This window comes from Sminthopsis crassicaudata, chromosome 2 (assembly GCF_048593235.1).
Source record: "Sminthopsis crassicaudata isolate SCR6 chromosome 2, ASM4859323v1, whole genome shotgun sequence".
In the NCBI taxonomy this organism is placed as follows: Eukaryota; Metazoa; Chordata; class Mammalia; order Dasyuromorphia; family Dasyuridae; genus Sminthopsis; species Sminthopsis crassicaudata.
The window spans coordinates 316,787,504-316,803,227 of NC_133618.1; the positions used below are offsets into that span (position 1 = coordinate 316,787,504).

Consider the following 15,724-nt stretch of genomic DNA (forward strand, 5'->3'; position numbering starts at 1 on the left):
GGCAACATTATAATTTATGATTACATGCAAATAAGTGTATAACATGATAACATAGCATAATAATTTATAATGATATACAAATATGTATGTAACATTATTATAACAATATTATAATCTATAACAATATAATTTATAATATAATTATTGTAAATCTGTATATAACATTACATATGACATTATTATGATATAGCATTATAATTTAATCTATTTAATTTATAGTAATTACAACTAGCTATAATTTATAGAGTTCGAGGATTTCCTGTGGCACAGGGAAATATCTTATTCAGGTTCTCACAGTTGGAGAGGGGGGTGAAGCAGAACTTTAGCCCTCTTTCCATTACAAATTGCCCAAAGAGTACAACATTCTGCCCAGGTACTTTGCCTCTAAGTTGAGCTATCCTAGGAAAATAGACATATGTGTAATAGATTTAAGGGATCCTCAAATCCTACAAAATTGCTATATTTGGGGGAAGGGGTTTCTGAGACACTCCTCCCCCAATAACTTTATTATGGCACTGATAAGAAAGGCAGTGTGGAGTAGCAGGTAGAGAGTTGATTTTGAAGCTAGGAGGATTAGGTTAAAATTTCTCTTGAATCTTAGTGCCTCAGGCAGCATTCTAAAGCTCTACGCCTGGGTGCAAGTAGCAGCCTGCTTTGGTGAGAGTGAGTTTCCTCACTGGCAGTTTTATACCCACGAAATCACAGTGGGTGTCCCCATCTCTACCATGGTTTATAGCCTGGGCTCTAGGGGGGTTCTAACACTGATACAATCTTTGTTTTTTTTTTTTTCCTTATCTAGGGAGCTGGAGTTGCCACTTGTGCTGGGAATTGCTTAAAGAAAAAGCATCAGCCTTTGGCTGCCAAGCCTAAGGGGCTCCCCCCAGATGCAAGATGTCACCTGTTCCTGTCCAGCTGGTACCAGCACACAATTTCCAAACTCAGACCAAGCACCCCCATCCCCACACCTAGACAGACCAACACAAAAGAAAACAGTCACAGAGGGATACACATGGACACTTGAAAACAAGAGGAGGAGGCATTTATTTACTTCCTTTGGGTGGGGTCCACGACTTCACACACCCTCCTCCTGGTCTTACTGGAAGGAACTGGTACTTTTCAAGAAAGAAAGCTCCAATTCCTCCCCTTACTTTCTCCCCCCCTCCTCCTCCCCCTTCCCCATTGAAATCTCCTTCACTTTTGTCTGAGCACTGAAGCTCTCTCACTGGTTTCTGGGCTAAAGTGAAGCCGTTCTGTGAACACTGAATAGTCATTCTTGTGCAGTCTAGTGTTTTATGTTCTCTCTGTTCCAAGAAACTTTCAATGATTCTCCAACCCTTTGCCCCCTCACTTCCCTTCTCCTCCCCTTTCATAAATCCCACTGGGCAATGATGCCTTCCACTCTTCACTGGTTCAAGAGCAGTGGTTTGTGAATCATGATAAGCCTGACTGGTAATTTGCTGGTCCCAAAAGGGCCACCATCCTGAAAATCTGGATTGCCCCCAAACTCTGCCCTCAGAGACTGTATGTGGAAAAAAGTTCGACTTTCCTGCTTCTCTAACAATATATGCAGTGGATGAATAACCCCAGAGGATCCAGACCCACTAAATCAAATCACTTGATAGAGGAGTGGGGGAAAAATGAACAGAAAGATAAGAGAAAGAAGAAGAGAATAATAGGAAATGTAAATGAAGTCTTGTGCCACCAACCAGTGTTTGCTCTTTGCTTTCCAAATAGGAGAAGCTTTGGAAAGGATGGCGCTTGTTTGATTGATTTACATTTAATCCCTTGGATTGAAGTTTTTTTTTTCTTTTTTTTTTTTTCTTTTTGGCAAGAGGTGTGGGGGGGTGGGCAACAAATTAGTTTGAAAGGTACTGTAAGCATAAACTGTGGAGAAAAAGAGAAATACTCTTTCCTTCCAACCAAACTTTTTGATCAGCTTTTCTTGCTGGAGTTCCAGGACCACATCTTGAAGAATCAGGAGGCCAAGATGAGATCTTTTTTCTCTGGTAAGGAGGTAACCAAGCCAGAGATAGAGTTTGATATTAGAAGCCCCCTCAGTATTGATAGTACAAGTGACACAAGGAGTATTTTTTGCCAAGTGACTTTCTCAATCCTGACAGTATATATTTTCTTTTTTTTCTGAGATGAATTGAAGCATGACTCCTGGGTGAGTCTTTTAGCTAGCAGAGAGACGATTATTGATTATTTGAGCAGCAGCCTGGAACAAAGTGGTGATTTCAAAGTCAGGAGGAGCTGGGTTCAAGTCTTGCATTTGACACATGCTGGGTATGGGATCCTGGGGAAGTCAATCAGTGCCCCAGACAAGTCTCTAAGAAGATAAATTAAGAGCAGGTGTCTATCTGCAAGAAGAGTTCCCTCACTGGGAGTTCCCTCTTTGCAAGCAGTCACAAATCTGGTCTCTCTTTCCTCTTTAAAAAGAAAAAAGGAAATCATTAGAATTAAGAGACTAAAAATAACCATTTGGAAGCATTATCTTTGGAATTCCTTGTCTTTCAAATCTCCCTTTTGACTTTACTTTAAAAGTGAATTAATACTTGAAGGTAGAAGATGTTCAACTCAGATTCTAAAAATGGTGAGCATTCCATGATGGCCCCGTGGGCTGAAACTTGTCAGGCTGCCTTTGAAATGGGGCAACGGGTTTCTGGAAAATTATTTGCCCAAAGGGCAGGTCTCTGCAGTGGGGACCCTAGCGCATGCTCTGTTTCCTTGCTATCAGCTCCAACTCCTTGGTCCAGCTTCTGACTATAAAGGCAGAGGTTATTTTTAGCCTACAAACTCCCCCAAGAAGCCTGCTGGGATTTGGGATAGCTGGCCACTTCTGCTGCTCTGTTTGCTTTTGGATTTGGCAGGAGCTCACGTTTCCTGTGCTAATTGCTGGCAGCCAGTAAATCAGATGTAGCATAGAGAGGAATTGAAACATCCCTCCCCCCCCCCCAATCCCCACCTTGCCCTTTTCCCCAACCCATTTCTTTGGCTGAAGCGATCCATGACAAGAGACTTGGGTCATTTTCCTGTAGGAGAATGTACTCTATGAGTGATTTACACATAGACATAATGATCTCATTTAAAAGAACTGTCCAGATGGAAATCACATCTTCTTCCCAAAACATAGCCTTCTCCCTCTGAGCAATCCCACTTTGGATTATGAAGGATTGAGTATTTAAGAAGTCTGGAATGTTTTTTGGAGATTGGCTTTCTTCACACGTGACTTGTTTGTTTTTCCCTTTGCCTACCTGGGAGAGTGAAATCAGACTGACCATATTTTTCTATTTCTGATGAGGCTGGATCTTTAATTCTCTCTGGTAATAATGCTTCATGCTCTGGAGGGATTTTAACATGTTTAAAAAATAATTTTCATTGATTTTGGGGAGATATTCACTAAAGTAATCCCAGATGGCATTACTCCTTAAATCTTAAATATATACACATATAAATGTGTGTGTCTATATACACACAAACACACACACACACACACACACACACACACACACACACACACCAAAAGCCAAAATCTTGGGACTCAGGCCATCACCTAATAAATGAAGAGTTTGGAGTCAACTCCTAAGTTCCCTGATCTAATGTTCTGTGATTCTATAAAATCAAGTTGACAATGCAGGTTTCCTTGTAGAGTGCTCTGAAATCTGCCTGTCTTGCATCAATGCACATGACAAAGTTGTCCAGTTCTCTGTCTGCAGGCACATCTGTTCGGATAGCATATGCTGAAAATATAGTTATCAAGTTTCCTGAGCTTATGAAAAATAACTCACCAGCAGAAGCAGTCATAAGGAGATGAATAGACCATGTGGTCAAGTGTTCAGGGGTCTGGAATGGCGCCATCCTTAGAAGGTTTCCGCATGCTGTTCCCGGCCTTGTTATTTTCTTGAGGAATGACCCCAGGAACCTCTTTTCATCTTTGTATACCTTCCTTTTCTCATCTTGAAAGGGACAACAAAACACTGACAGTGAGAGCCCATTTTCTTTAGGAGAATAATAGGGACCATGTTAAAAGGAAAGCACAGAAGTGATGTAAATCTAGGAGAAAGAACATTGGATTTCAATTCAGAAGTCTTTTATACTTTATAACCTGTTGATGAGTCATTTCATATTACTGGTCCTAAATTGTGCATCTATAAAATGGGCATGATCATATTCACACTTGCTCCCTCACAGGATAAGTTGAGGGGAGGGCTGTAAACTGAAAACTCCTTCTAAATGTCAGCTGCTGTTATTAGATGGCACCAAATATTGCTTAATCTTGTTTTAAAGGGAAGGTGTTAGAATGTTTGAAAGTGGCCATCTCTTTTGAACTGTGGTAGAACAAAGTATTAAAGCATAGAGATCCCTCTGGGAGCTTCAGAAACCTGGGCTGCTCCCAAAGTAACTTTTACTTCTACCTCCTTTGCCTTAAATACATTAGGGTTATGTGCTTACTTGATTCCTTCCGTAAGGAATTGTGGTACAGTAGAAAAAACAATACTGGCTCTTGAGTCAAAAAACCTGGGTTCGAATCCAATTTTTGATGATTACTATTGCATAACTTTGGGCAAATCCCCTAATTTCCCCAATCCTCAATCTCCTTGTCTTTAAAATTATGGAAATTGGACTAGATGGCTTCTAAGGTCCTTTCAACTGGATTAAAAATAGGTCAGTAGAAGTTCAGTAACAAGGGCCATCTTGTCCTTGGGTAGACCATATCAAATCTTGGGTCTACCAGGTTACAATGTGAATTGACTGAAGGAGACGCAATTGTAAGTTGTGTGTTTGAATTTGCCTTAATTTTCAAAGTATTGTGACTTCATGGAAACAGCCTGATAGAATGGAAGAAAATTGTGTTTGATTTGGTATTAGAGGACCTGGGTTCAAGTTTAGGGTCTGCAACTTACTATGATTGGGGGTGACTTTGGGCAGATTCTTTGGCCTCAAATCTTTAATCTTTTAAATGAGAGGGGAGGACTAGATGATTTTAAAGGTCTAGCTTTAGCTCTGTGCTAAGGAATTGGGGTTCGGGAATTAAGTAAAATGTGGAGGGAGAATTCAGAATGGAGAGTTGCCATGGCCTGAAGAAAATCTAGGCATAATTTAACCCCTAGTATAAGTCACTATTAAGGCATATCAAAGCAACTAAAGTTAACTTTTAGGGATAGGTGGAATAGTAGATAGAATGCTGGAATTGAAATCAGGAAGACTCATCTTCCTAAGTTCAAATCTGACCTCAAATACTTTAAAGTTGTATGACCCTGGGCAAGACACTTAACTGTGTTTGCTTCAGTTTCCTCATGAGCTGCAGAAGGAAATAGCAAACCATTCCAATATCCTTGCCAAGAAAACTCCAAATGGCATCACAAAGAATTGAACTCAACTGAACAACCACAAAATATCCCATAATTCAATAATATTTCTGCCTCCCTGATTTCTTTTCCTATCCTGGCTTACCTGTTCTTGGAAGGATGCTGACCAGTGATGTAGAGCAGTTATTTTAGATCACAGATACAAAGATAGAATGGAGAATGAGTATTACCCCTTCATTTTATACTTGACAAAATCAAGGATGTTCTCTGCTTCTCACCTCAGATTCATACTGAACAGAGGGAGAGTGAAACAGACACATCCAAGCCAAAGGCTCCAAATCTTTTTTTTTTTTTTTTAAACTTGTGCCTGTGTTGAAAAAATGCCTTTGGATCTAAAAGTAAGACAGGATTGAACCAAGCAACCAATGTGAGAAAGAGCATTGTGTAAGAGGACTGAAATTAGAGAATTTTGCATTTGGATTCCTGCTCTGCCACTTACTCCCTGTGTGACTGTGGATAATTCTCAGACTCAATTCCCTCTTCTATAAATTGAAAACATGCACTAGATGACCTCTGAGGTTCCTGCCAGCTCTATGTCTAAGGGATTAGATAAATCAATTCACTTCTATGGGATTCCATTTTTTCTTTTAAAAAATTATTTATTTTAACATTCTTTTCTTTTTAAATTTTGAGTTCCAAATTCTCCTCTTTCCTCCCTTTCCTTCCCCACTTACTGAGAAGGGGAGCAATTGATATCAATTATACATGCAAAATCATGCAAGCATATATCATATTAGTCAAATTTTCCAAAAAAGACACAAAAAATGAAGTGAGAAAATTATGTTTTAATTTGAATTCAGTTCATCAGTTCTCTCTATGGATAGTGTTTCAGTCTTGAGTCCTTTGGCATTGTCTTGGGTCATTGTATTGATTAGAGTAGCCAAGTCTTTCACACTTGATTATCACAGGATTCCAGTTTTTCAGCTGATAAATGGGGACTGTGGATTAGTCTGTCTCTAAGGTCCCTTCTAGTTCTCAAAAATATGACTAGATATAAGTGCTTACTTAACCTGGCTACCCTTTCTCTTTTCTGAGTTCATATTAAACTGTCTCAGATCAAAAGTCCTCATCCAGAAGTGGGCACTAGCAGTGGAAATGGCCCAGCACCACAGGGACCTCTCTTTGTCATTCAAACCAGGTAGAGTGTGCAGGCCACAGCAGGAGGAATAGCTCCCCCCCCAAAAAAAAAAAAAAAAAAAGTTCTATTCTTTCAACTCTTGCCACGTTGACGGCTGTGGGTGGGTGGGTGGAAAAGAGGGTGGATGCCATCAGAGCCTTGGGAAGATAACAGGTTTTAAGAATGGGGGAGGGTTTGGATTTCACAGTGATGCTTTCATGATACCCTGGAGAGCTACATTCATGGTACATTTTAGTCTTCCTGCTTTCAACACAGCACGGTTCCTTTCAACCCTTCCCTTTCCTCCTGCTACAGAATATGAAAAAAAAGTTGAAATATTTTAAGACAGAAAAATGAGATGATTGTTATTATTCTTTCTACAGGGACAAGTTGGGGAAGCTATTGTTTGTGTTTTGTTATTGATAGTGATTTAGGGAAAGCATTATTTGGAGTCTTAATTTTCCACGCTTGGATGTGGTTCCAACAAATTTGGAGTATTGTATTTGTTTCTCTGCATTGCAGTTTGACCTGAGTTATTTTGGGGATGGAGAATGGTTGAATGAAGATGGCTGAGAAAGTGGGCAACTATGAGCATACTTCATAAGGGCAACAGAAAGAACTGAAGATGCTTAGCAAGGAGAAGACTCTAGAGAGGCCAGTATAGCTGTCTTAAAGTTTTTGAAGGGTTGTCACATGAAAGGGGGATTAAATCTGCTCAGTTTTGTTCCAGAGGGAAGAACCAGGGGCAACAGGTGCAACCTCAAAGAAACAAATTTAAGTTTGAAGAAATCCAGTCTGCAAGTTATTTATTGTGAAGATTCTTTTTCTAGTGTGAAGCAAACTGAGATCTGTAGACCTAATCCAGTCCCAATTCTAGAATTCAGTGATTCTGTGAAAAGTTTTTATGTGAGCTATGGATGACAGTTTTACTTAGGCAGAGAGGAAAATTCCTTCCCTTTCCTCCCATCTCTGAAGTAGCAAGGTAAAGGGAAAAGGGCACTGAAAATGAAGTTAGAATAAAAAGGTTTGGATTCATACCTTTAGTTGCTATTTATGACCCATGTGACTATGGGCAAATCATTATTCTATTTCCTCATCTATAAAAAGAGGTTTAAATTAGATGAACTATATAATTCCTTCTAGTTGCAAATCTTTTATTGCCTATTTTCCTGGAACTCTGCTTTAAACACAACCCTACCTCCTTTCTTTATCAGGTCAAGTTTTAATGATGTTACAGAGGCACTTTGTCCTAAAAGGTCCCTATGTTGCTTCTAAACACCTTGCTCAAAGATTGAGGGGTCATTTTTCTCTTTCCTTATGCTCTATTCACTCTGCTCTCCCATATAGCATAATCCTTACATCATTACTGTTAAAAGCTAGTTGGCTCCTAGACCATTGTTTTGTTGTTGCTCTTAAGTCTTCTATTTATTTATTTTTTTGGGTGGCTAAACCTGTAATTTTATTGTTATATGAAACTTCCAAGAGAGAAAACTTTCCCTAACAATGCAAGTCAGCATCTTCTCCACAACATAGATTCATAAAAAAAGACAATTTTTAACATTCTGGAACTATTGTTAACAAATGGAGTTTCTATTATATTTCCTTCTGGGATCCAGGGCCACTATAATGGAGTTTCCATCTGCAGCCCCAGTACAGTAATGTCATCTAAATGTTGATGGTATCTTTCAGCTTGACAAAACTTATTAGTCAAGGATGGGGAAAGGAAGATGGTGGAAAGAAGAAGGAAAAACTAGGGAGAGAAGGATGGTGAGGCAGTTTTCTTTCAGTCATTGGCTACATATTTTTCTATATTTAGAGATGTCTGAGAAGGAGGAGAAGTGGCCTGCACAAGATAATAAGGTGTCAATAAGACAACAGGGGACAGTTGGGGGAGAGGACCTAAAGTCTTGACTTCCATTTGGACATCAATCAATACCATCCCTTCCTCCAGGGGCAATGGCTAGACAGTAGATTGTTGAGAGTAGATAGTCATTACTTTTTTAAGAGCCTATCAGAATATCCTTAATGAATCAGTGTTTAAGGAGAAAGAGGAATAATGTTAGAGGAAATGATATTGCCCTTCATTCACTCCTCTTAATATTAGTGTTTTACCTACTTGTAGGATCTCTGGTCAGATGCATTCTTTCTAAACACTTCCCTAAAACCCCTTTTTTCCTGTTTTTGGAATTTCCAGTTGAATCAGGAAAGTAGAGATTTAGGAATGAGAAGAGCACTAAGAATGTTTAAATTGGAGAAGAGAAGATTCAGAGAGAGCAGGATACTTCTCTGCAAATTTTTAAAGAAAAAACATCATATAGAAAAGGAAGGAACTGGAACCAAAAAAGTAGAGCTAGAATGATGCTTGGTCATTGCAAGGGTAAAAATTTGGGACAGGTGAAGTCAGGATGGTGGAATAAAGGCAGGGACTTATGTGAACTTTCCCTTTAACTCCCAAATATCATTAAATAATGACTCTAAACAAGTGGCAGAACCCATAAAAAGTGTATGGAAACAATTTTACAGCCTAAAACAACTTAGAGGGTAGGCAGGAGAGCTCTAGTGTACCAGAGTGAGATAGGAGGATAGTCCAGTCCTTGCCACATCAGTATAGACTGGGCCCCCTCAAACCATGAGTAAGCTTCAGGATGGCTGAATCAGTGGCAGCTGTGGCAATTTCTTGAATTCTCAAGCTCCAGATTAAGTATTAAACAATGGGTCAGAAAGAGATTCTATTTCATTTCTTATACTTGGTTCTGGATCACACTCCTGGGTCTGAGTCCCAGTGTAGGGAAGAGCATTAGTAGAGCAGAGTTTGTGGCCACAGGGGAGAAAAGACCTTGTCACAATTCCATGGTTGAAAAGAATCTTTATGGTCATTTATAAATCAGTGCACAATACAGCAGAGCAGTAAATACAACTGTGTCTAAATTACACCACCTTAAAAGATCCCCAAATTTATAGATTCCAAAAATTTCCTTTGAAATGAGCTGCACAGGAAATCTGAAGAGTAGAACAGTGCCTCTTCCACATTCAAAGCAGGGCCCTACTTTAACATAGAGTTAAAAGTCAAGAAATAGGCTGGAAAATCAGCAAATATCAGGAAAAAATTCTGACCACAAAAAGTTATTGTGGTGACAAGGAAAATCAAAAAACATACTCAGGAAAACACAACAAAGTCAAAATTCCTGTATCAAAATTTCCAAGAAAAATATGAATTAATCTCAGGTCATGGAAGAGGTCAAAAAGAGTTTAAAAATAAACTAAGAGAAAGAAGTACAGGAAAAATTGGGAACAGAAATGAGAGTGATGCAAGAAAATTGTAAAAAAATAATTAACAGCTTGGTAAAGGAGGGACAACAAATACCAAAGAAGATAATGCCTTAAAAAACAGAATAGGCCAAATGGTAAGAGGCCTCAAAATTCAATGAAGAGAAAAATACCTTAAAAAGTAGAATTGGCCATATGGAAAAAGAAGTACAAAAGCTCACTAAAGAAAATAATTCCTTAAAAGTTAGAATTGGCCAAGTGGAAGCTAACGACTTTATGAGACATCATGAAAAAAACAACATCAAAAAAATAAAAATAATAGAAGATAATGTAAAATTGGAAAAACAATTTTCATGCAAAATAGATCCAGAAGAAAGCATTTAAGAATTATTAGACTACCTGAAAGTCATGATTTAAAAAAGAGGCTAGGTATCATCTTTCAAGAAATTATTAAGGAAAATTACCATGATGTTGTAGAGTCAACGAATAAAAGAGAAATTGAAATAATCTGCCAATCACCTCTTGAAAGAGATAGGAAAATGAAAACTCCTAGCAATATTATAATCAAATTCCAGTCCTCCCAGATCAAGGAGAAGATGCTGCAAGCAGCTTAAAAGAAACAATTCACATATTGTGGAGCCAGTCTGGATTACACAAGATTTAGCTGCTTCTACATGAACAAATGAGAGGGCTTGGAATACGATACTATGGAAGGCAAAAGAACTAGGATTGCAAAAAAGAATCACCTAGTCCCCCAAGACTTTGTATAATCCTTCAGGGGAAAAATAGATATTCAATGAAAAAGAGCACTTTCAAGCATCCCTGATGAAAACACCGGAGATGAAAGATGCAAAAGAAGCATAAAAAGACAAATAGGAAAGAGCAATCATAAGATAGTCAATAAGGTTAAAAAATGTATTCCTACATGGGAAATGATATTAGTATCTTCTAAAAAATTTCTCATTTTTAGGGCAATTGGAAGGAGTATACATAGATAAAAAGCAGAGGTCTGATTCAATGGTATGATTATTTAAAAAAAATAATGTTAAGGGTTGAGAAAGAAGAATGCATTGGAAAAAAGGGGAAAGGGAGAGATAGAATAGGATAGATAATATGATATAAAAGAGGCTTGAAAGAGATTGTACAGTGGAGGGAAGAGTGGATGAAACAAGGATAGGAGCACATGAATCTTATTCTCATTGGAATTAGCTCAAAGAGAGAATGATATACACACTAAGTTGGATGTAAAAATCAATCTTACCACATGGAGAAGTAGGAAGAGAAGGGGATAAGATGAGGAGAAGCAGATAGAAGGAAGGACAGTTTGAGGAGGGTAAAAGTCAGAAGCAAAACACTTTTGAAAATGGATAGGATAAAGAGAAAGAGAGGAGACAGAAAGAAATAGGGAATATGGAATGGAGGGAAATACATAGTTGGTAATCAATAGTGTAAAAAAATTTACAATGAATTTCTCAGATAAAGACTTCATTTCTCAAGCATACAGAAAACAGTAAAATTTATAGAAATAAGAGTTAGTATTCAATTGATAAATGGTCAAACAATGTGAACAGGCAGTTTTCAAAGTAATCAAAACTAAAGTCATGTGAAAAAATGTTCTAAATGACTATTGATGAGAGAAGTACAATGAAATGAAATGCATGAATGAAAGCAACCTCATACCTGTCAGATTGGCTAATGTGACAGAAAAGGAAAGTGACAAATGTTGGAGGAGATATAGGAAAATTAAAACACTAATGTACTATTGATGGAGTTGTATGCTGATTCAACCATTCTGGAGAGCAATTTGGAACTATGCCCAAAGAACTATAAAACCATGCATACCCTTTGACCAAACGACAGTGCTCCTAGGTCTCTATCCCAAGGAGATAAAAAACAGAAAAAGGAAAAGGACATATGTATACAAAAATATTTATAGCAACTTTTTTAATTGTGGTAAATAATTAGAAATTGAGGGAATGTCTATTAATTGGAGAATGGCCAAACAAGTTGTTGTATGTAATTGTGATGGGATGTTATTGTGCTTTAAGAAACGATGAGCAGGATGCTCTCAGGAAAAAGAAAACATGGAAAGACTTACATAAACTGATGCAAAGTGAAATACACAAGAAGAGCAGAATTATGCACAATAATCGTGATACACCATGATGATCTACTATGAAAAATAGCAATTCTCAAAAATACAACAATCCAAGATAATTCAGTAGGACTTCTTGATGAAAGGTACTGTCCATTTCTATAGAAAGAACTGGTAGAGTCTGAATGCAGAAAGATATCTTTTCTTTAGTTTTTTTTATTTTTTTTTTGGAGTTTTTGTCTACATTTTCTTTCACAGAATGATGTACATGAAAATGTGTTTTGCATGATTACACATGTATAACCTATGTCAAATTGTTTGCCTTTTCAATGGAAGGGGAAGGGAAGGGAGGGAGAGAATTTGGAACTCAAAATTTGAAGAAAAGGATATAAAATTGTTTTTATATATGATTGGGAAAATAAAGTATTAAATAAGAGAAAAATGGGTTTGATAACAGAAGAAACTTCTTAATGTTTAGGACTGTCTAAAAGTGAAATAGGTTTCCTTGGAAATGTCTTTCCCTTCATTTGAAGTCCTCAAACTGAGATGGGATGATTACTTGTCCAGTATGTTTTATAGTTCGAACTCTTTTCGATTATAGGTTGAACTAGATAATTGTTGAAATATTTTTACAATTTCTGTAAGTAATATTTTGTAACCAGGGCTTTGCCCCAGAGTGCTAACATGGGTGGAAAGGGGATGATATACTTCATTCCCTTGACTGATATCTTCTCTCTTGGCCCATCTAATATAGTGGTGACCATCCCTAAATTGGTCCCATGGTCATAGAAACCTTCTCTCTGAATTCACCTTTTCTTTCATGCCTCAAAGGGCTAATTCTCTAGAAGATCTGCTCCATCTCCTACTCATGAGTACGCTCATGATCAGATTGTCCTCTGAGCCATTCTCTCTTCCTGAACTGAATTTGACCAGGCATAAGAATTCCTAGTACTGGATATGGACCTGACCTTATAGTATTTCTTCAGTCCATTCAGAAACAAGGTAGGGAACAATCTTCCAGTTGAATAGGAGCCTTGCAAAACAACCTGCCTTAGTGACTGACACAATTTCTTTTTGGTTTTGATCCTGTTCTGACATTTCACAGATACAAAAAGCTTCAAAGGATATTGACAACTGTCATACAACTTTATAATCTCAGAGATTTGCCCGAGATGGGGGTACTGACAGGACAGGTGACTCACCCATGTTCACAATGCAATATTTGTCAGAGATAAGATTCAGACTCATGTTTTCCTGACCTGAAGGCTATTCCTCCATCTTTTATATTATCCTTGCTATTAGTCCCATAGTATGGATTTAAGAAATGGTGATAGAATTGAGGTGCAATCTAATTTTTATAAAATAGAATTCTGAGGCTCAACCATAGCTTTGGCAGAGAAATAGACCTAGAGCATTGGTAGCAATTGAGAAAATGGTGTTAGCCATGTTCTAGAATTAGCATAACAGAAGTTGTTTCTTCCTTCTTCCCTTCAGTGAGCAGAGAAGTGATAAAACATTAAAAAATGTTTCAAGGCTTTACTACAACTAGATTCTCCCAATACAATGTCACCAAAACGAAATGGGTTGACCTGTCCCTTATATCTGCTTTTAGCCTCTGGCTTCAGATGGGCTCTTTGAGGCTTCCTTCTCTTCATCCCTGATTAATATGCTCACTTTAGCTCAATTTCACCTAAATATCAATGTTAGAGAACATGGAATGATTTGGCTTGTAGTTTTCTAAGGATAGTCTAGATTGTTTTTTTTGACAAAATCTCCTTTCTGTTGAGAATTATTATCTACCAGAGGGGCTCAACTATGTTTTGGGTGAGGAAAAATGCTGATTTCCAACCAAGAACTTTGCAGAGTTCATTGACTGCTGTATATATTGGTCATAGCCAATAGCCATCAGCATCTAGAGGAGAAAACTAGGAAGGCCAAATAAGTCCCTCTTAACAGAGAAAGTACTTCATCTCTCAGCCTCAGCTTTCTCCTGTAACATGAGAAATTTAAATGAATTAATCTCTAAGATTTCTTGCAACTTTCAGCGATATGATTTTAGATCTTTTTCAAGATCTAAGGCAAGGAAAACCTGGATTCTACTCCCACCTCTTATATATGCTGACTATATAATTGTGAGCAAACAAATTAACCTCTCAGCACTCTAGCAACACCCTAAGACTAAATTATAGAAAAGGGGCTGCATTCATCGGTGGAAGGCACTTTCTTATCTAGGAATTTCCTATAACACTGAAACCATAGTTCCACTTCTTAGTTGTATCATCTTCCCTTAAGTTGCTGAGTGGTTGCCCATTCTGATCTTCTAGCTACAGGGAAGAGACACCCCTAAGGCATCTTCAAAGAAGAAGAAGAATATTGATTCTAAGTGAGCTCTGGCCATCCTGTGCAAGCTGTTTCCCCAGATTCTTCATCTCTAAAGGAGAAATTGGGTATCATTTGGATTCTTTGAAAAGGATTATACTGTGCTCTGAGTGGGTAGCTGAGTGCAAATTCCTGACTAAAAAATGTCACGTGACTTATGAGAGCTGATGTAACCCCCTCCATGCTGGGCTTTTTATTAAGATGATTAAAACAGGAAATAAGAATGAGGCAGCACTAAGGAGAATGTATCCTAGGATCAGAAGATCAGAAATTTAGATCTAGAAAGAACTTCAGAGTTCAAGTAGGTCAACCCCTTAAATTTAGAGATAAGGGAACTGAGGATCAAAGAGGTTAAATTACTTGTCGAAGGTCACATTGGGCTGTACTCAGGCTAGAGCCATCTCATTCCTAGCTTCCCCTCTTCAGTTTCTCCCTCTCTTTGTTTCCTACCCCTGGCAAAAAGCTATGATTTGCTCTGCCAATGACCTTGCAATTGAGATATGCCAAGGCTTTCCCACTCCTCTGCCCCACCAGAGGGCCAGGACTCTGCCAAGGAAAGGAAATGTTTGTGCTGATGGCTATGTTTCCCAGTGCTGGTCAGAGGACAACAGGAGCCTGGGCTGGCAGGCAGCCAGAACCCTCTTGAGCAGAGATATAATTACTAATAATGACCTCCAGCCCAGGCAGCCACTGAAATGGCTGCTCAGGACAGGCACCAAACCTAGTCTGGTTTGTGTAACACAAATAAATATTGCTGGAGTGTGTGTGTGTGTGTGTGTGTGTGTGTGTGTGTGTGTGTGGTGGGGGGAGGGGAAAAGAAAGACCGGAGAAGGGAAGAGGAACTTATGCCCTTTAAGAAATGGGGATAGTCTCATGATGCCCTGGGGACAGTAACATCAACCCCATCAACTTCCTGGTAATACAATCCACTGCATCACATTTTCTTTCCTTCATGCATCTCACTATCATTAGTATCAATATTATTAATATCGATTTTTATAATGAGCATATGATTACACTTTCAAGTCATTTATTTTCCTGACTGAAATCGGCTCCAGTTGATATGGAGAACAATTGGTCCCAAACCTGGGAAAGAAAACCCTTTTGTTCCCTTGCACCAGCCCCTACAAATCAACATTATGCAACAGGAAGATGATGCTTCTGCTTTCCCGAAGCTTTTTGATGCTCTCCTAAGTCTGAGATATGGTCGAGGAGGGGGTATTCCAAAGGTCATTTTGTTTCTGGAACGACATCCATGTCTAGGTTTCCCTCCATTTCTTGACCTCATTCTTACTTTTCTTGGGGAGAGGTTTGACAATGACTATGTGTTAACTAACCTGTGCCAATAGATGTCCTGAATTCAGAAGTCAAAAGACTGAATCCTGTTTTCCATTCCTCCACATAAGGATTTAAGAGCTTGAATTTGGACTAGATTTTCTAATCTACTTTCTAGATTTTTTTCCTTATTGGCTAACTTGCCTAAATAGAATCTTCCCC

At 38.3% G+C, this 15,724-nt stretch overlaps 1 protein-coding gene across 5 annotated transcripts in view; it reads left to right on the forward strand.

Annotated features, from left to right (window-relative positions):
• The window catches only part of DPF3 (double PHD fingers 3), a 397,766-nt gene extending 382,765 nt beyond the window's left edge, over positions 1 to 15,001 (forward strand). For all 5 annotated transcript variants that reach the window (XM_074290117.1, XM_074290121.1, XM_074290122.1 and 2 more), the window contains one exon: positions 800 to 15,001. In XM_074290117.1, the coding sequence (XP_074146218.1) occupies positions 800 to 870 (71 nt within the window). In that variant the 3' untranslated portion in view covers positions 871 to 15,001. The remainder of the gene's footprint in view (positions 1 to 799) is intronic.
• Positions 15,002 to 15,724: the final 723 nt, after the last annotated feature.